Source organism: Gossypium hirsutum, chromosome D02 (genome assembly GCF_007990345.1).
Source record: "Gossypium hirsutum isolate 1008001.06 chromosome D02, Gossypium_hirsutum_v2.1, whole genome shotgun sequence".
Lineage (NCBI taxonomy): Eukaryota > Viridiplantae > Streptophyta > Magnoliopsida > Malvales > Malvaceae > Gossypium > Gossypium hirsutum.
In genome coordinates, this window is record NC_053438.1 from 69,932,789 (window position 1) to 69,954,874 (window position 22,086).

The following is a 22,086-nucleotide window of genomic DNA, read 5'->3' on the forward strand; positions in this document are numbered from 1 at the left end:
GATATGGATTGAATTGTAAACAAGGTTTTCAAAACTAGACTAGTGGTCGAATCGGTCAAACTGTTGTTTGCCAATCTGATCAACCTGTCAGATTTGATTAAAACTTGTTAAAAATTAAAAATAAAATATGAAAAATTTGATTCAATTCCCTTCTCCAAACTAATACCCCATCGATTCTCGATCTAACCAATTCAACCGACTAATTCAATCAGTTCAAACAACCTTGATTGTAAATACTGTGTCAGATCCAAAATGTTCAAAAAGAAAGACTCCTAAATTTCATTCATTTTGTCTTTTTAACACGTTAAATCCAAGTTGTCCATGTATTTGCACGTGTTGGGTATTTTGGTTTGACTCTGCTTTACACCCAAAAAGAAGCGAGCTACATCTGAATTAAACTTGAAGATGGAAGCCTTCTTTCGTTTCTTGATAGTGAAGTAAGACCAAGTCCATGAGCTTATTATCCTAAGTCAGAACAAGTTGATAAGATCTCCTTTTACGTCCCTGGGTCCCTTCCATGTGGCGACATAGGGGCGTAAAAAGGAAAGAGAGGGATGGGGTTTCTCTCGCTTTTGGCATAGCCGGCCCCCAGCGGGAGGCCTGCACGACGGGCTATTAGCTCAGTGGTAAAGCGCGCCACTGATAATTGCGTCATTGTGCCTAGGCTGTGAAGGCTCTCAGCCACATGGATAGTTCAATGTGCTCATCAACGCTTGACCCTGAGATGTGGATCATCCAAGGCACTTTAGCATGGCATACTTCTCCTGTTCGAACCGGGGTTTGAAACCAAACTTCTCCTCAAGAGGATAGATCGGGCGATTCAGGTGAGATCCAATGTAAATCCAACTTTCCATTCACTCGTGGGATCTGGGCGGTCCGGGGGAGACCACCACGGCTCCTCTCTTCTCGATAATCCATACAGCGATTGATACAATACATATACTTTAATAATTCAATTAGAATGCTTTAAACCTTAGGGACCATTTTAGAATTTGGGTGACAGTTTAGGGATGTTTGATGAATTAACCCAAAAAATTGTATAATTTAAGTATAAGTTAATTATTATTATCTTTCAAAGTGTCTATTTAGAAAATAATTTAAAATACTATTTGAGTTTAAAATTTATTATCGATAATTAAATAGTAATTAATCAACACATCATCAAATTTTAATATAAATAAAACACTAATTTTAAATTTAAACTAATTAAAAGAATTAGATTATCTAAAACGATAAATAAAAATAAGCGATAGAAAAAGGAATGTATATTATAAATACGTAAATCCTTAATTATATTTGAGGAATAAATAAAAAGAAATTATATAAATTGCTTAATAAATTAATGAAATTCATTTTAAATTATCAATTACACTTTCAAATACAATTAAATTGTATAATTTATTAATAACTATTTTTAAAAAAATAGGGGGATAAAATTTTAAACGGGTTTTTTGACACATTAATTCGAATTATTCATACAATAAGTATAAATGTATTTATATTTTAATTAATATATTTAAATATAATCAAGATTGAATTCTACCTAGCTTTTATCACCCAATATAACATCTAGATGAAGAAATAATTCGATTGATACGATAATATTTTTAAACCCTCAATTAAAATATTTTAAAGCTTAGGGTCCAATTTAAAATTTGGGTTATAGTTGAAGAATATCTGGAGAAATTAACCCGAAAATAAAAATATCAGCTTCTATGGTATTAACAAGGGATAGTATAATTTTTTTGCCCCTTCGCAAGTCCACTTTAGAACTTGTATTTTTTTTGTTCACTTTGATCATTAAGCTTGGCAACTAGATCTATTTTGGTTCATAAACTTAGATTTTGTAACAAGAGATTGGATAGACCAAAAGTTTATGGATATAACGGTCCAAAAAAATGGGTTGAATCGATTGACTCGGAAACTACTTGAAACTAGTAAAAATAAAAAAAATCGAGACAAAACTGAAAGTTAAACAAGTTGAATCGGTTTAATAAAATTTTTATATTTTTAAAATTCTTAAGACTTTCTAATTATTTATTTAATTTTTGTTGGTTTTACGATCGAACTAATCAAACTAGTTGAATTGAGAATCCGTAGTTTGACCTATCCAGCCATTTATGGATGTGACACTTTGAGATTGTACCACATTATATCACTTGAAATTTTATATACTTTTTTTTAATTTTCAGGTGATGATGTGGCACAATCTCAGAATACCACATTATCAAATTTTTATATTTTTTAAATTTAAGGACTAAAAAGATCTACTTATTAAATTCAACAACGATCAAAAAAATATAAATACCAAAATAGACTTAATTACCAAATTCTGGACAAAAATTATATTATCACAATTTATAAGTCGGAAAAACAATTATAAACTTTTATTTGGCAGCTTGCTTGATTTTAGTTAAATAAATATACAGCGACAGTGAAAAGAAACGTCATTAATAGTTATATACAGTTCTCTTTTATTTTTCTTTTGTTTTTGTTAGCTTTGCTTCTAAAGAAAGGTTTCCTTCAACGTTAAAAGGGTTGCTTTGAAGCGACAATGAAAAATGGAAAAAACATATATATTTTACGATTTAGTCATTCAGTTTTAAAAAATTACAAAATAGTTATTAAATTATTTAAAAAATCTCATTTAAGTTGTTAAACTATTTGGAGATTTTTATTTAAGTTATTATGTTATTAAGTTTTTTTTTAAAGTTTGACTAGTTAGTTTCAAGCGATGATTCAATAATGATAATGTGGATCAGTACCCATTAATAAGTAGAAGAATATACATTAAGTCCAAGTTGATCTGACGGCCAATGTCGAAGATTTGAAAAGAAAATTATTTAGATTCTGGTTTGTAGATTTGTGATGCTCAAAACTGTTTTATGAAAAAAAACTGAACAATAGAAGATAAGGAGAATAAGAGCCTTTGATTGGTATAAGCGGTGACCATACAATAATTTTTTTAAAAGCCCAGTGACTTAAATAAAAATTTTCAAATAGTTCAGTGATAATTTTGTAATTTTTTAAAATTAAATTACTGAAATGTAAACTTATAAGTAATTTAATTACCATAGATGCAGTTTACCTAAATTTAAATTGTATTTATGTTTTTCCTTTAAGTTGGCACCTGAATTTAACTTCTATAGTACATTTAGTCCATTTTGTAACTCCATTAAAATTGGATGTTATGGACCAATCAAGTTATTACATGGGACAAGTACATCACATTTGTGCCATGTGTCTAAACATGATAGGTCCACGTTGTCAAATTTCAAGAAGTTACAAAAATAGACTAAAATGTGTGACGGAAACCAAATTCGGTAGCAATCTAAACAAGAAAATATAAGTACCAATGTGAATATTAAAATTATTTAGTTAAATATATTTCATAAAATTTAACCCTCAACATTTACATATTTTATCAATTTGACCATTATTATTTTTAGTTATATTTGATCATTAACTTTTCAGAAAAAGTCAAATAACTTTTTTTAACGAAATTACTGACTAAAACATTAATTTTTTAACGATGCTAACATAGTATCACAATTTACGTGTACTTTATGCTAACATGATACTATTTATCTTAAATGCCATGTTAATAAATAGTTTGATTATTTCATAAAAAAAAAACATAAAGTACACATTGATTGCCATGCTTAAAAATTTAATGTTTTAGTTAGAATTTCCTCTAAGGTTGATAATCAAATTTGACTCTTTTTAAAAGGTTGAGAGCAAAATTGAAGTAAAAAAAGAAAAAGAATAAGGACCAAATTGACAAAAGATATAAATGCTAAAGGTTAAATTCATCATTATGCCATAAATATATAATATCTTAAATACGATATAATACGTGAAAATATACGTACACAGTAGGATACAACCAAATGGAATATATATTGATGAAAGCTTCTTCATTTTTCAACACCATTGAAGTCCCTTTCAATAGGCAAATAGAAGACTTAAAAATATTTCTACAACAACTTCCCTATATATGTCACGGTCCATCCGGTTGCTTGACTAAAGTTTCGGCCCGTGACACTTACATGAACTATCACCATGCGGCTGTAACCTCTTCCCGAAATATAAGCTCATATTTCTCGGCGTTTTCTTTCAAGGTTTCTATCTCGGTATCGAGCTTATGCATAGCATCTTTGAGTTTCACAAGCTTCTGTTCAAGTGATTTTTTCTCTTCTTTCATGTGATCTTGCTCTTTACACCTCTCCATATTCACACCCTGCTGTAATTCTAAGGAAAGGGTATTCAACCGGTTCAATTTAGCTCGAAGAAACCCGACATTCATGCCTAATAACTCAAAGCCTTTTAGAGTCTTGTCCCAAAGAGTATAATCTGCTTGAGAGGTAGAAATTTTACAGGCTCTAATAGCTTCTGCAATGTTGATAATCTGTGTGATTATTTCAAGTGCCAATTTACTACTAATACTCTCGAGAAGATTATCGTGGAGGAACGAGTTCTGACTACAACAAAGCTCATAGTACTTAGTTCTATGGTACTCTGAAAGCTCGGAGTCTATTCTCGAACCGTTCACTATAATGATGAAGTTGTCAATGCTTTTGATCTCTTTAAAATCAATAACGGACGCCAAAGATTTGATACCATCGTCGAGACCCGAGCTAGGATCCTTGTTGTCATTATCATATCGATCGGTTAAATGCTCACTATTGGTGTCTAATACCATTAGACTCTTATTTTCGACATTGTCATCTGGTGGGTCGAGTGGGAGAAGCTCCAAACACTTGGCCTTCTTAGAGGGTCTCTTTGTCCTCTTCATACGAACTTTCAAAATCACCGTAGAAAAAGGCCAAAACAATCGGATCAACAACGTTAATGGACTTAGAACTTATTAAATAAGAAAGAAGTTCAAAGAGAACATACTTGAACGAATTGGCTTCGCTTGGATATCCACTTCTAGTGACCTAAAACATCGATCTACTTCACTAGATTTGAATGCTCGGACTATGTAAACCTATAAGAACATATGCTAAAGGATTCAAAAACACATTATAGGACATACAAGTACAAGAGAAATAAATCAAATCGTGTACCTTAAATTTCGAAGAACCAACCAGATGGAAAACTAGAACGTCTCCCTCGACTAATTTATGATCAGCCGAGAATGCTTTCCAGCCGGCACTCAATGCCGTCCTTTGTGCAATGTAAGATGCTTTATATTCTTCCCCACTTTCATCTTCCAAAATTATGGTCGTATCTTGTTTTGGCATATGCAATTTGCAGAAAGGCATAGGAAGATGCTGTCAACATATAACCAAGAGTTAGAACTTCTAACACATAATATCATTCCTAACCAATTCACAAATATATTCGACACTCACCAGCCAAAATCCATGTGTAACATTCGAGCGAACCATGGTCTTCATACAGCTCGGGAATCTACCAGCTAGATTCGCTTGAATCTCCTCCACCCGCTCCATAACATTAGGCTACAGACACGATCAAAGAACATCGATCAGATCCTTCTTTTATTCACAGCAAGGAATTAACATGAGGCAAATCCTAAACCGAGAGACAAGCATTTGAACATATGGTGCAGATAAGCTCATAGCTGATCATTCATAGACAAAAAAAACAGCACAATGTTTGAAAACTATCCCAATGTTCATCAATCCTGAGGTTTCAAGCGAGGCCGGATTACGAGTTCGAGATGTTCCAAGCAATTTCTTAGGACGAAAACAGTGCAACGATAGGAAACCAGAACGGGAAACCTATTACAACTCTAGGAATGGCTAATAAGGCACTACCAGAATACAAATGGAGCAGCCATTGATGTCAATCAGCTCAATGTTTGAAAACTATCCCGATGTTCATCAATCCTGAGGTTTCAAGTGAGGCTCGATTACGAGTTTGAGATGTTCCAAACAATTCCTTAGCACAAAAACAGCGTGGCAACGATCGGAAACCGGAATGGGAAACCTATTATAACTCTGGGAATGACTAATTAGGCACACTACCAGTACCAGAATACAAATGGAGCTGCCGTTGATGTGTCAATTGAACATCAGCTAACTTAGCAACATCCTAGGAAAAGATCTTCGACCCTGTCTTGTTACAAACAAGTTCTTAGCACGAAAACAGTGCGATGACGATGAGAAATCGGAAAGGGAAACCTACTACAACTCTGGGAATGACTAATTAAGCACTACCAGTACCAGAATACAAATGGAGCTGCCATTGATGTGTTAATAGAACATCATCAGCTAACTTAGCAACTAAACTGCTTAAACAATGACATCCTAGTAAAAGATCTTCGACCCTGTCTTGTTCACAGGGATACAAAAAGATCCAAGTTCCTGATGGTCCTGACATAGGAACAAAAATGACCCAAAACCATCTGTGCATGTAACACTGTGAATCTTCCTAGCTATCTAAAACAAAAGAGAAAAAACAAAAGCAAACCCAGGATTTATTTTCTTACATATAACCTAAATCTAACAAACATCAAGGAAATGAAACAAAAATCATGTCGGAAAAACAGGGTTTTCTTACTTGTGGGTTAGTAATTTCAGGAGGATCCAACGACATTTCAGGAATCTGAGGTTCATCTATTTTGGTTCCCATTAGCTTCTTCACTGTGATGATGGGAATCTTTTTGGTTAGAACAAACAGATTCACAGTGTAATCAGAAACTTGGATCACTAATACAGGGAAGAAACAAAAGGAAAAGGCTTGAAACTGGGGAAATTTACGAACCTGGTACTGTTTTGAAAGCTCTGGGTGTTTGGTTTTCTTTTTTCAGGTTTTGCTTGGTCTTTCAGGGGCTATAGTTTTGGTCTTCGTTTTATGTTCCTGACATAAAAGAAAATGAATTAAGTGATGTTTTTAGTAATACTACTATAGTATGGGTTAAAGAAGCTATATAATTTTGATTTGATGCTGTAAATTTTTTTTTTTTCATGGCTCTGATCTTGGGTTTTTTTTCAGACATGTTTTGGATTGTTCAGGAATCTTTGTCAGCGATAAAATTTTAGTTGATCATGAAGAGGATTAGTTTTGGAATTTTGGTTTTTAGTGCACAAAATTATGGTCGCTGGTCTATTTTTATCTATAATTTTAACTTTCATTGTAATGTTGAGTTAAGATTTAATTGACGATTAAATACAATTTGTGTTCGAATTATAATAAAATTAATTTAAGACTTAATCGAATATAGTTAATAGGTACTATTTCGGTCTTAAATCGATATATTTAGGTTTTGACAGGTAATATTTTAGGAAATATTTTTAACCTGGGTGTTGCAAAAATGTAATATTTTTAATCACTTTTTATTTTTTTTTACTCGAAGTTTAATTTGGAAACAAAAAATCTATATATTAAAATTCAAATTTAAATATTTTGACATCATCATCAACCAATTATATTAATTTCAGATTTAATTATGCCACCATTCAAATAATGAAGATGTCTTAAGTTAAAATATTTAAATTTTCATATTGCGAAAAGGAATTTAAGCGAAAATTATATGAAAACAGCGTTACTTATTACTCTAATTGATAATATATTTACTGCATAAGATTTTAAAAATAGTATAACTTAATGAATTTAACTATTATTTTTTGGTCAACATTGAATTTCGAATTCGAAAAATGGGAAGATAAAAAATATCAAATTAAAGTATAGAAATTAAATACATAATTTATGTCTAGAAGAGAGACTAATAGCAAAATTTAACTAAATTTAATCATCAAAAACACCAAAGAGAGAATTTCAATCAATCTATCTATTTATCTATGTATAAAAGAGTTTACCATCTTCTACAATATCCATAAGTCAAAAGCAAAGAACATTCAGAAAATTAAAGCACACTAAAGTCTAGACTATGAATATGATTTCAAGAACTGTCAAAATTTCCCAGAACTTTGAAGTATCTCTTATGCATTAATCACCTAAAATTCCTAAACTATATAATATTTAGTTCAAAGAAACAAAGAAAAAGCAAGTGCCAGTTAATATTTTCCTATAGAATGATGAATGGTTGAGGTGTAGCATTGGTATATAGCTAAAGCATTAATGGTATGCAATATATAGAGAGTAAAATGTTTCTCAACAGTCAATCACCATGGAGCATTAGCAGCTGCTTCAAACATTAGTTCATATCTCTTGGCATTCACTGTCAAAGCATCTATTTCAGCATCCAGCCTTTGCATTTCCTCTTTTTTCCCCGAAAGATCCGATTCGAGAGACTTTGTTTCTTGTTCTGCATAAGCTCTCTCGAGTTTGGCTTCCTTGTACTTCAATTTCAGTTCCGGTTTTGATTCAAAAGTATGGTTAAGTACATGGCGTACCCTTTTGTGTAAAGAACCAACATCGGTTCCTAGAAAATCGAAGCTGTTCAAAGCGTTGTCCCACGGCACGAAACCAGATCGCAGGGTGGAAATCTCGGAAGCTCTAATGGCATCTGCAATGCTAACAGTCTTAGTAAACCTAATGCCTTCCACTTTACTGGAGCCAACATCCAAAGTGCCATTTTCTGACTGGTTTTCTTGGGCCCTAAGAAAAGACCTGCCATACTTATGGACTTCATATTGATTTATATCATTGCAAAAAGGCCTTGAATTGTTCTTTCCTGCAGCATCTTTTGTATTCAATTCACAGTCAATGCATGGTAATTGTTAAAGGACCAAACTGAAATCAACTCTACATATGCATGGTAATGAAGCACAGTTGATGAGTAGATCACTTACAAATGCCTGTCTGATTTGCACTGCTTTGTAATCTGAGTAGGCCAAGAGCTGCATCTATTTCATCTAAGCCATTCATTCTCACAATATATACCTGAAATTTTGAGAAAAGAAGAGATGTTTTATGGAAATTTTCAACAAAGCCGGCAAATTTTTAATCACTTCTAGAAATGAAGCATTTGAAGTAGGAGTTTAGGCTCTATTCTAGCTCATGGACTCTTTGTCTTTATTAGGCAAATAAAAGTTTCTAAATAGAGAACTTAGTTTATAATTCCATGAAACTAAAAAACATTGGCTCAATAACAAGGTTGAGGTCCCAAGTTTGAGTACCCTGTGTAAATGTGTTCTACACCTTATTTTAGTTAGTTAACTATTCTAGACTCGTTCTTAACATTTTTAGGCCCTAGGCAAAACAATAAAATGGGGTTTTAGGTTCTTTAAAAGTTAGAGAGAAATTTTTTAGGTCTTTTAAAAGTTGGTAAAAAAAATTTGTGGCCCTTAAAAGCTAAAAAAAGAAATTGGGGCCCTTAAAGGTTGGGTTTTTTTTTTTTACTTTAAAAAGTTTAAAAAATTTTTTGTGGGCCTCTTAAAAACTGAAAAACAATATTTTGAACTCCTTTCAGCCTTGGGCCCTAGGCGACCGCACCTCTAGATGACCCCCAAGGTCAAGCTTGACTATTTAATTCAGTGCCTGCAATGGTTAATGGCATCAATTAATTGTTATATGGTAAATTTACCATGGAAGCTCTAGTACTAGGAGTCAAATTGCATTTTACTCTCTACTCAAAAAGTGGGTCAATTAGCCTCTATATGTTAGATCAAGAAGTAAATTGGTTATTCTATTAAAAAATTCATCTATTTTTACTATTAAAAACTGACCCTTATATGTTAACATAAGGTACACGTAGCACGCTTTGGTTATTCTATCGGTCATGCCAATTTTTAATAATAGAAATGGATAAAAATTTTAACAAAAAAGACCGGTTTGCTATTTGATCTAACGTATATGGACTAATTTGCCATTTTAAAAAAAAGGGTTAAATATAATCTAACTCCTAGTATAAGGAACTTCATGGTACTTTTACCTTATATATTTTTATATGTATATGTATATATATATGAGACAATACCTTAAACTTGGAAGGCCTGATCAAATGGAAAACTAAAGCATCCCCAACAAGTAAACCATGTTCTTTGGAAAACTTTTTCCACCCACCACTCAAAGCCTTCCTTTGAACAAGAAAATTGATTCTGTATTCTTTTCCAGTTTCACCAACCAAGATTACAGTAGCATCATGATTAGGCAGATTCAGTTGGCAAAATTCCTTAGGTAATGACTAACAGCCAAAAGAAAAAAGAAAGAAAATCAATGCATTGCACAAAGATTTATTTTTCCATAAGCAATGGGGGAATGAATATATTCATACTCACCATCCAAAACCCACGGCAAACCACTGATGGGATCATGATCTTAAAGAAGCTAGGGAATTCAGCTGAAAGATTAGCTTGAACCTGTTCTGCTCTCTCTATTACAGGGGATTTTGCAAAATCTTGTTCTGATACCCTTTTGGTACCCTTAACAACATGATCATTATAGTTCTTATCCCTAGGTCTCTTCCTTTTGGATACATAAAGATGAACCAAATCAATGAAGACAATAAAAATCGAAGGCTAAATGCCCAAATTGGCCTTAACTTTTTACAAGTTGCTCACATAAGGACCAAGTTAAATAAGGGCTAATCCCTTTCAAGTGTGCTCAAATAAGGGTTAAATCTTTCAAAATGGTCAAATAAGAGTAAAACTTCTTTGAAAGTGTTCAAATAAAGAGTTTTCACATACTTAACCTCAGTTTGTAGTAAAAAATTAAATTCCGCTCTTATATGACCAGTTTGAAAATTTTGGCATTTATGTGAGTAACTTTTAAAACGTTGAGTCCTAACTAAGCATTTAGCCTAAATCAAAAAATTATCAATGAATTGACCAACCTGGAAGCTTTCTGTCGACAATCACGAATATTTTCCTGCTGAGGAAACCAGGTTTCCATTATTTTGGGGCACTCCAAAAGAAAATAATAATAATTCCCACACGATGCACCAACCAGATTCATGCATGAACCCCAGCTTACCAGTCAAGGCAATCGTGGTTACCCCTCCCTTGTCTACAGGTTCGAACCACCCTAATACTTGTTGGCTCAAATCTGATTTTCTGGTTTTGGGTATTAATTGTTACCAAATGCATTCAATTCAAGTGAATCTTTATACCCAAAACATTACAGTTCCTATATGGTTTTCCTAAAGCAAAAACACTGGAAAAACAAAAAGTAAAAAATCCAAAGAACATCGTACTATGAGGATTCTTAATAATACATCCAAGATTCTACAGAGATAGCTCAAGAAAACAAAAAAAAAAAAAGAACAAAGGAGATAAGTAACTGAAGAAAATAAACAAATACTAAAAACACAGCCATTTAGCTACGTACAAAAATCATATATATATACATAAAACATGACAGGTTTTGCTTATTATTTTGTACCATAACACGTTCTAAGCAAGTAGAGAAAAGGGCAGAGAGTTGCATACCATGGAAATGGATTGGCGTTGTTGAAGGAGCTGGAAAAGTTGAGAAATGGGGAGACGGTCATTTCCTTCATCATCAAATAGTTCTTCTTCTTCTTCTTCAATCTTGATTTTCATGTTGGTATTCATCATCATCCATCAATATGCCCCCCAAAAAACAAACAAAACAATCTCTCTTTTCCTTTTTCTTTTTTTCAGCTTTGATCTCAAAGTGGGTTGGTTATATACTACCAAAATGTCAAGTGGTGATACTAATGAAATACCCAGAATTTGTTTGGCTCACTGTAATCAGTGTACCTGCGACTCTGTACGTCGTTTTCATTTGCATACGTATAGGTGAGGGTACGGTACAGTCAAAAGGATCGTTTCCGAGGATGGTTGATGGCGTGGCCTTAGCTGAGACGACAAAATAACGTGATTACCAGAGTGAATCAGGCTCCGTTCGTTTTAATCAATCAAAAAAGTTGGTGTTTTACGAGATATAATTGCATTGTATATTCTCAAACTAAGACACTCATTTTAAATTAGTCCTTAAACTTTAAAAGATTCTAATTACATCATTAAACTATTGACGTTTGTTGATACAAGTCTTAAAAAAGGAAGAGGTAGCGGTGGTCCAAAGGAGGTCAGTTCACCTTAACAGGCTAAGAGCCAAAGAAGGTTAAGAGGATGATGAGGTAGATTGGTGAGGGCTAAGAGGATTAATTGTCGGAAATAGGTGCTCAAAGTTGCTAATGGGAGAAGAAGATTCCTTTCTCTTCGAATTGAAGGGTATTTATAGGAAATACTATTTGACTGAGAGTAATGACGGGATAAGGTGGTTATCATCATGGAGCATGTGAGGGAACATGTATAGTGGAACCTATTCTATTATTTCTTTTCAAACGAGGCTATTATGCTCAGGTACGTCTTAGTGGTCCTTGAAGAAAGTGTTTACACTTGAAGGAGTTCACGTTGAAACCCAATAAGCCTAATGAGTGGGGACATTTTCATTATCAACGAGTAATCTTACAGCGGGTGGTTGGTTTCGAGAGGCTAGGCAATCGAGGACAGCCCAGTTGATGGGAGGTGGAGAACCGACTTTAGATACCCAACTGGTACCTCCCACAAGCGCCACATGTTTAGCTTGAGTAGGAGTGTAATAATGTTATATCAATAAGGTATTTTCTTATTAAAATCATTAGTTTAACCATTAAATTAGACGTCATATTTCATGCAGTATAATTTAAAATAAAAATTTTAATAGAAAAATGAATATTGTGAAAATGAATGTTGTAAAAATTTTGGTTTTGAGGTTTTTAAAGCTTTATCGTTCTCTCTCTCTCTCTCTCTCTCCCTTATTTTATTTTATTTTTATTTTTTATTTTTAAAAGTTATGTGACACTTTTCTATTGATATATCATCAAGAGTTTGGAGATATAATTGGAATATTTTGAAGATTAGGGACTAATGTAACACTCATACACCCGGTCTGATTGTATGGACCTAGTATAAGACTATTACATTTGGTGTCAAAACGGTTTTGGCTAGATACTGTTTAATTTAAACATTTATACATAGTATTTTAACTTACCAAACCACATTTGCAAACATACTTATAGTTTCACTAATTCATTTCATATAGACCAAAATATTTCAAGTAAACCAAAATAGATAGAATTTCAAGAGTTTGCATTTTAGTCCCTAACACATGAGAACACATTTGGTCTACCTATGTACATGTCATTTTAATTCAAAATATAGTACCTACTCTTGAAGTTCTTGAGGATGTGATGAGATGAGAGATCTCCTAACCGGACTCTACCTCTTCGAGTCTAACTGTTCCTACACGTTAAAAATAAACACGTTAAGCCGATGAAGGTTTAGTAAGCACTACAAGAATTAAATAGATAAATGAAACATAACATAATATTTTAAACTTATTCAACTAAGACATATTTACACACATACACGTTTCTTCAACTATACCTTACTTTAATGAAATTTAACTTACCTTTTGTAAGTTATTAAACTTACCTCCACACATTGATGATTCACTTTTGTTCACAACTCATATTCTTAGCACAAATTAGACTTTATAGAACAGAACAGATATACAGAACAAATACAGAGGTGCATTATTATGCACTATTGAACAGAAAGCACTGAAATGCTATACAGAGAGCACGGATGTGCTAAATGGAGAGCACTAATATGCTAATAATCGGAGAGCGCGCTAAGGTCCCTTAATGGCATGCCACTAATATCCTAGTAGTTCTAAATTCCATCTACTTGGGCATTAAAGCTGAATTTCATACATTTAAATAATTTATATAAATATTTCGAAAAAGATTTCTCATTTCTCCATCATCTACAATTTAGTCCCCATTTCACAAATCACAAATATCACACCTTTTTCACACATATACTTTTATCACAACATCATTGCTTAGTGTTCAAACAATATATCATTTCATATTCTCCACCTATAATTTTCTTTACAAATTTCATAATTTCATATTCTAATCTCTCTTTTTTATCTATTTACAAATTTAAATATATATTTTACATTTCTATTCTAAGTAATTTCATACTACAATATAAGCATTTAAATAAAAAAATAATTTAAAAAATCTTGTAGTACTTACAACAGAAAGGTTGAGATGATGTATTTTCTTATTCCTTCACTCCTTAGCCTTTTCTTTTCCCTTTTCTTCAATTAGGTTAGCCTTCACTTTTCCTTTTTCTTCAATTAGGTCCTCTCCTTTCTTTTATTTCTCTTCAATTTTATATAAAACATATAACATTTATATGTTAAAAAAAACCACAATCAAGTGACTTTCCTATACTATTTAATAAAAATAAACATGTATGGTATGATAATTTCATCATTTCTTACCTTAAGCTTTTTTTATTTTTACTAAGGAAATTTCAAAGAAAAATGAAGGTTTGAAGCTTGGATGGTTCAACTATGATGGGAGGACATGAAGGGAATTAAAAGAAAAGTTAGATGAAAGTTGGGGGGAGAAGAAGAATTAGTGACGGTTTGGTGTTTGAGAAAAGATGACATCTTTTCTCCACTTTTCTATACCATTGCACTAAAATATCCCACCTTTTTAATTAAAATGATCAAATTGCTACTAAGTCCTTAAGTCATCCATCTTTTTACTTTTACCCATCATTATTACACCTAATAAATATCCACTTGGCTAATTACCACTTTGTCCTTCCTCATCTTTCATATTTCCTAGTATGACTCAGACAATACTTTGGTTAAATTTCTTTTTAATCATTCATTCCTTTTCTCTACTGTTATATATCTCCTAACTTAATATTTTTCCTACTTTGGCCACAACAATTTCTTTATTCTTTCAACTAAATCAATGCATCTATTTTAAAATTTCCTATTTAAAGAGAATTTTTTTTATTTTTTTTCTAATTTCTTATTGGATCTATATACTTCCTAATTTAATACTCAAAATTCTTATTTATTATATTTCAAAAATTTTATACTAATTCTTGACCCGATCCATCAATGTACCTAGTCTCGAGTTAAAACGCGGATGTTACAACTAATTTAGAATGAAGGTTATAGTTTGGGGATGTTTGGTGCAATTAGCTCTTTTTACGGTAAAAAAAGATAAATATCAAAACTATACATGAACTTTGATTCAATGTGTAATTTGATACATGAACTTTGATTTATGCAATTATATTGTAACACTCCTTACCAGACCCGATCATCGGGTTCGAGCTACAGGATGTTACATCTGTTGCCGGAGCAACTTCCGTAAAAATACAGTAAATATATCAATCAAACAAATATTTATGACTTAAACACATTCATAATATGATTCACAACTAAATTTGAGCCTTGATCAAGCTTGCGAAAACTCTTTTGTTGACCTGAGCATGAATTAGAACCAATATATAAAGTTTTAAAAATTAAGGGTTGACATCGTGACGTCACCTTCTCCACGTCGTGATGTCGCCAAACAGTTTGTCACGTTGCGACATCCAGCGTCTCAACATCAGGATGTCATATATTATTGGTGGATGTTGCGACGATGAGAGTTGCTCGTCTCGACGTGAACTCTGTTTTTGATAAATTTTAGGCCATTTGGTACCTACTCCATGTCAACCTAATCAATTTCGCATTTAGAGCATAATTGTACACCTTTAGCTGCACAAGATCATACCATAATACATACCAAAAACGTTACAACATCATTTCAATTCAATCTATCCAAGATATCTTCATTTGAACAACAAAATATATCAAATTTGCTTAATCAATTCAATAGAATCATCAATGTATTTTCCATTTCTTACCATCACATACACTACCTCATTTCATACTCATTTTACCATTTAAATATCAAGCACAAAGTTACACAAGTTACCAAAACATACACTAATGCATATATGAACATTGGCTTTCCAAAATCAAACATTAACCAAGGTTTAAACCAAACCATCATTCACAAGTAACACATATATAAACACCTATGTACATGTTACATAATTGAACTTAAAATGAGCAAAAGTTTACCAATTGATAGTTGGATAGTCTGAGCTTTGAGGTGAGCTGGTCGACGAGTTCCGCAAACCAACAATCTACAAAAAAAGGGAAAAACTTTTAGGTAAACATTTCGAATGCTTAGTAAGTTTATAGGTATTAAAATGAGCAACTTACCTTGGATTATAATTAAATATAACAATCTAATTAACTTCATACAATTTTCCTGACATAGCATTTCACAACGATAAGGTGAGTTGTCACATAAAAAGTCATATAGCAATTCAACATCAAAACGCTATTCCATTTAATACAACCCGCAATTCAACTCTATTTATGATATCAAAATATCAAATTTCCATTTTGAACATCAAGCTTGTAACATTTCAATGTCATTTCTCTTTTGCATTAATCATTTAGCCCGATGAACTCTAATAAATAAACTTAAAAACATAGGTAACTACATCACACCAAAAAACACTGAGGTGCTAAAAAGAGAGCATTGAAATGCTGATCAAAGAGCATCAAAGTGCTAAGTAGAGAGCACCAAAGTACTAAACAGAGAGCACCGAGGTGCTAAACCCGTACAAGTGCACAAATAACCCTATTGCCATGTGTAATACCCTGAAAATTATTACAGTAAGAAAGTAAGATAGTATCCTCGATATAGTAAAAATAAGGAAATAACGTGACAAAAAGGGGAAATTTTGAGTTATGTCAACATTGAGAAGTATATTATGGTATATTATATATTAATTCAAGAAAGGACTAAATTGTAAAAGTGAGAAAAGTTTTGTTGTCTAAGAGTAAATACTCAAGATTTGAGAGGTTAAAGTGTAAATATAAAAAATTTGAAGGACCAATAGTGCAAATATTTTAAGGGTGGAATAATCTAGAAACTAAGGAAAATGGATGAATTAAGACTAAATTGAAAAGGTGAAGAATTTTGAGGGACTAAATTGTAATTTTACCAAATTAAGTGATGACTCAAGGATGGAATTTTAAATATTATAAAGGGTAAAATGGTCAATTAAAAGAGAGAGAAATCTAGAAGGCAATGATGATGTTAGTGATATTTTAGATTAATTAATTAATTAATTATTAGTTTATTAATATTTTAATTTGATTTTTAATTGATATTTTATTATTTTATTAGTATTTTATTTAGTATATATAAGAAAAGGAAGATGAAGAATCATCCATTCCACCATTTTTCCATGCATTTCACATTAGAAGAGAAGAGAAGAAAGAAAGTTTTTCTTTCTTTACAATTTGGTCCTCCAACCCAAAATTCACTATTTTCACTTAGAAATCAAAGAAATTTCCATAGCCACCAAGAGAGAAAATTGATAAGGAGACTATGAGGAGCTAGAATATCAAGTTAGATTCAAGAAGTAGAAGCAGGAGGAGAGAGAAAATCAAGTTAAAGATTGAAATCAATAGCACAAGGTAAGAGCATCAAGATTTCAATATATTTTTAAGTTTGATATTATTGAAAAAGCATGGAAATGATGTTATAGTAGAGTTTTATTAAATAAAGTCTTATGTTCTTGATATATTAGTGAAGGAAAATAAGAGAAAGTGATGGGAAATATTATAGAGAAAGGGAATAAGGGTGTTATAAATTAGTAATCAACATTTTGCACTAAAACAGTTTTGAACAGCAGCAGTAGGTTAACTTTAAAAAATCACCATAAATTGTGGAAATCGAATTAGAGTATGAATAAAACATGGAATTAAATATTATTGAGTCTAGTTTCTCATAGAAGAAACGGTGTAAGTAATGGAATTCTAAGGGTGCGTTTGTTTGCTGTAAAATGGTTTCCGGAAAACGTTTTACACCATTTCCGGTGTTTGTTTGGGGGAAAATGATATCCTTTAGTAAAACATTTTCCAAAACACGGTAAAATCAAACCCATTCCTCCGGAAAATGTCTTACGGCTTCAAAATTGGTAAGACATTTTCCATTCTTCTCTAAGCAGACATTTTCCATTCTCTTCTAAGCAGCAGACACTTTTCATTCCTCAAAGCTTCCGCCTCTCCTCCTCATCTTTGCCTCGCCATCTCTGTCTCTCAGCTTCATCTTCCTTCTCCATCTCTCTGCTCCATAGATCTGTCAGTGAGTTACCCAAAAGCTTCAAGTTTTTATGAAATTGATGGTTTTTGCTGGATTTTTCAAAAATTGGAAAAAGGATGAAAACTCATACTCTTCTTCCCTACACCACTCAACCCCCACTTCTTCACTAAAGGGAAGCTTTCCCTTTTAATTTTCTTGCTATTTTCACTATAAAAATCTCAACATTTCTACCTTTAAAGCTTCAGTTAGTATATGCGATTGACCCGATTCATTTATTAAGTACATGATTATAAATCTTGCTTATTTTTGCTGAATTACAATGATATCGGTATTTCTGCAACAGGCTTATTTTGTTTCTTCCTTTTGATTTCTGAGTTTTTGATCCACTGCCTTGAGAGAGTGAATCTTTTTTCTGAAGGGATGCTTTGGGTTCATTTAAAAAATGCATGAAAAAGGCACCGAAGAAATACCAATAAATTCTTGGAGACAGTTTATATTACTAGGATTTGGATTTTGTGTTTCTATTGTTTGCCCTTTTTTGAGTGGAATTGTTATAGCTTTGATTCCAATTTTAGAGACCAGATAAGAAGAGAAAAAGAAGAATATTTGGTATTTTTTCTTTCATGAGAGGTTGTGAATACACTTGATAAACAGTGCATGTTTTAGCTCTTCTCTCAATTATAATAGCTTTTACCTTCAACTGCTTCCTTATACCATCTTGCTTCGTTGTTTCCTTCTTGCCTACTAGTTTCACGACACTCTTCTTGATTTCCACTAAAGCAAAAATATGGTCTAGCAACCAATATGTTTACATACAGAGAAAAAGAAAATCAGGAATTTCTCCATTTCAATTACCCTCCCCTTCTACAAACTCTGAATCACAACTGATTAGGGACCCTGCCTCGGACAAAGTATCCGACTCCTGGGTGGTTGTGGACCGCCTGGAGCTTCCTTCACCACCCATGTCTTTCACATTCTTTCGCCTACTTTTCTTTGAGTCTTTTGTGGTTGTCTCGGTTGTTTGGCTTGCATATAGGATAGTAATTGTGTACTTAATAAGCATGTAGCAAATTAGTAGCGTCCCATGTGGAGATTTTAGCTTCACCAGTGGTGCACTAAATAATCCTTTTTTTTTCATGGAGACAGTAGATTCTTTTATGTTAAGCATACTAGCAAATAGTGTATTCCATTGCAATTCCTCCTAAGCTCCTGCTAATGAATGATATGGATGTTTGAGTTATGCTAATTGAATTTCAAATGCAGTTTATCCTGAGGTGCTTAATGTTTGAGAATGGATGTTAAGCAATATTATTTGTTTAGTTATTTCAAGGATATATTACTTTTTTGCAGGGCTATTGAGCACCCAACTTTTTCAGCACTTACAAGACCATTGTGTGATCTGTATTCACTTATTCCTCCTCTTCTAGTTGTAACGCATAAGAAACGCAGGGTATGTAGATGTTTTTGTAGTTTATGATATTCTGAATGCCGTGGGTCTTATTTACTGGAATAAATTGTTAATGCTTTTAGTCCTTTGCATTATAATTGATTCCATGGTTTAGTTTTAGCGTTGAGTTAATGGATTAAAAGGAAGTATTGAGGTGATTCTCCTTTGCAGTTTAACATGGGGAATGATGTGTTGTCTTTTGGTGATTTGAATGTTTATGGAAGTTGAGTTCTTCTAGTAATGAGTTTGATAGCTTTGATGGAGGTAATAAAGGGAAAGCTGTTGGTTTTTATGGTGTTGAAGATTAGGGTGAAACTGGTGGCATTGATCCCTTGCCTTCTGATTATGGATTAGGCTCAGGAGTTGCAATGGGCAAGCACTAGGTTTAAAGGCAATTAGGATTTTATTGATGTGCATGTATAAGTTTTTTAGCTAATGTCTGGTTCATCATTTTTTGCTGCAGTGAAATTTATGCTAATGTATAAGAGACTTTATGCTTGAGATTTTGGACTCGTTTTCATATGCAAATTGTTTGTGAAATGAGTTGGTAACATGCTAAACATGTTTAAGAGCATGTAGGAGACCATTAGCATATCTTGAAATTCTATTTGTTTGAGTTACTCCATCAACAAATTTTGCGTCTTTCATCCAAATCCTCAAATTTGCACCTAATAATATATTGATTTTTAAATGAATTCCATTCAAATTTCCCATTCAAATTCTTGATTAAATATATAATGAGGGATTAATTAATTAACGGGAAAGATAACCTAATAATATATAACAAAATCTTGCACCAATCAAACTCATGATTCAACACATTAGTTACAATTCTTTCACAATTTCCTACAAGAAAACTCATTTTTCATGCTTTCATTTTAAGTGGTACTTTCAAAAAATTTATATATGTAAAAATAATTTATTAATATATATTAATAAATATATATTAATATATGTAAAATATATGTAAAAATAACTTTTCCGAAAAATATTTTAAGGAAATCTGCCAAACAGTAGAAAATATTTTACACAGATTTACCAAACACCAGAAAATATTTTCCAGTAAATTATTTTACAGAAAAGTAAAACATTTTCCAGAAATCATTTTACGGAAAACATTTTACTGCCAAACAAACAGACCCTAAATCATGAGATATAATAAATTTTGTAAGATAAGGTCAGAATGAATTCGGGTTTCCCCTGTTCTGACTTGGAAAAATCATTAAAAATTTTACAAAAATAATTATAGGTTATAATTTATATTTTTAAAATCCTTAATGAGTCTATTTTCAATAGAAACAAACGGGGACATCATACTAATTCTGTACAAAGAGATAATTAATTTTTAGTGAAGAGGGGTCGGAACTGTCAAACAGTGAAATATGGGAAACTTTAAAGAATAAACTGTACTTATTGGATAAACCAAAAATTCTTAAAATTTTATAGTAATAAGATATATGAGTCTAGTTTCATATAAAATTAACGGATCTCAATTCGGAGTTGCGTAGCTCAAGATATAAATAATTTAGTGACTATAACTCAAGTGGACAGCTTTGAATGAACAATTAAGTAAATAGTGAAATTATATATAATGTTACATATAAGCATGTTATATACATTAAGGATGTGGAATGGAGAGGAGGAGGAAAATATACGATTATTCAACTAGCATGAATTTTCATTAAAAATGGCTAATTTACATGTTTTAGGTTCAGAGATTAAATTGAATAAAAGTAATATTTTAAGGGTAAATTTGTTAAAATGTCAAAAAGTGACCAAATTGTATGAAATGAATTATTTTATTATTTAAATTAATAAATTGAATGAAATATTAATTTAGATCAAGATTGGGTGGAAATTTGAGGAAAATAGAAAATTATCAAAATGTCCCTGAATTTTGATATTTCTACAATTTAGCCTGGTAAGTTTGTGTAACTTGAATTATATTCTTAAATGCTTGAAATGTTTGTTATTGATGTGAATATGATTTGAATGTTCATTATATGAAAATTGATGAAATATTGATATATTTGATAAAAAGGGGAAGAAATCCCGGTTGAATGGAAGGAAAATTCGATGGATCTCTGAAAAGGAATTGACGGTAAAAATGATCTAGCCCGCACGGGTGATCCTATCCTAATATAGTCCTCCCAAAGAATATGTGGAAAATGGATTTAGCCCGGATGGGTAATCCGAATTAGGGTCTGAATTTAGCTTGGACTGATAATTCAGATCTCAGCTCATTAGAGTAATTGTCATTGTAGGGGATTTAGCCTGGACTGGTAATCCCGACAATACTCTATGAGTTTATATTATAGGGGATTTAGCCTGGACTGGTAATCCCACTGTAAAGATGAGGTTCAAGGGAGTGTGCTCTCTGAAATGAAAATGTGCGCACATGAATATGAATTGACGGACCCGGATTTGTACACTTAGGTGTACCTTTGAAAATCCATCGAAATTTCAAGTAGTTCAATGGGATAAATATGGAAAAATAACAAGGGAATGGAAATCATGGAATTGATGAGCTCATCAATCATGGTATATACATTATTGATACATGGAAATGATTGAAATAACTTGAATGTTGAGTTTGTGCATGTTAGGGGAATAATGCATTGAACGGCATGTATAATTTAAATTGGCCAACGTTTGCTCATTAATGTTTTAATTTTGATTGGTTTCAAATATGAATGCTCCGTAACCCTGTTCCGGTGACAAATTCGGGTTAGGGGTGTTACACCATGCCAGTCGTATCATACTCATT

At 32.2% G+C, this 22,086-nt stretch overlaps 2 protein-coding genes and 1 long non-coding RNA gene across 5 annotated transcripts; 1 reads left to right on the forward strand and 2 right to left on the reverse strand.

The window, feature by feature from the left end:
- Nucleotides 1-3,790: 3,790 nt before the first annotated feature.
- Nucleotides 3,791-7,011, reverse strand: LOC107908910 (B3 domain-containing protein Os01g0234100). 2 transcript variants are annotated; one of them, XM_016836203.2, is made up of 6 exons: nucleotides 6,733-7,011; nucleotides 6,529-6,611; nucleotides 5,358-5,465; nucleotides 5,070-5,276; nucleotides 4,900-4,990; nucleotides 3,791-4,800 (listed from the first exon to the last, which is right to left on the reverse strand). In XM_016836203.2, the coding sequence occupies exons 2-6, from the start codon at nucleotides 6,598-6,600 to the stop codon at nucleotides 4,058-4,060; spliced, it is 1,221 nt and encodes a 406-aa protein (XP_016691692.1). In that variant the 5' UTR covers nucleotides 6,601-6,611; nucleotides 6,733-7,011; the 3' UTR covers nucleotides 3,791-4,057. The 2 variants fall into 2 exon arrangements, with proteins under 2 accessions (XP_016691692.1, XP_016691693.1); XM_016836204.2 differs by having other exon boundaries at nucleotides 6,529-6,627; nucleotides 6,733-6,986.
- A 733-nt stretch (nucleotides 7,012-7,744) lies between these two features.
- Nucleotides 7,745-11,721, reverse strand: LOC107908912 (B3 domain-containing protein Os01g0234100). Of its 2 annotated transcripts, none has more exons than XM_041089208.1 (6): nucleotides 11,301-11,721; nucleotides 10,706-10,740; nucleotides 10,152-10,338; nucleotides 9,851-10,057; nucleotides 8,724-8,814; nucleotides 7,745-8,614 (listed from the first exon to the last, which is right to left on the reverse strand). In XM_041089208.1, the coding sequence occupies exons 1-6, from the start codon at nucleotides 11,430-11,432 to the stop codon at nucleotides 8,094-8,096; spliced, it is 1,173 nt and encodes a 390-aa protein (XP_040945142.1). In that variant the 5' UTR covers nucleotides 11,433-11,721; the 3' UTR covers nucleotides 7,745-8,093. The 2 variants fall into 2 exon arrangements, with proteins under 2 accessions (XP_040945142.1, XP_016691694.2); XM_016836205.2 differs by having other exon boundaries at nucleotides 10,706-10,743; nucleotides 11,301-11,666.
- A 5,956-nt stretch (nucleotides 11,722-17,677) lies between these two features.
- Nucleotides 17,678-19,972, forward strand: LOC121214842 (uncharacterized). The gene is made up of 3 exons (XR_005910579.1): nucleotides 17,678-17,914; nucleotides 19,223-19,322; nucleotides 19,491-19,972. It is a non-coding gene; the product is annotated as an uncharacterized lncRNA (long non-coding RNA).
- The last annotated feature ends 2,114 nt before the right edge of the window (nucleotides 19,973-22,086 follow it).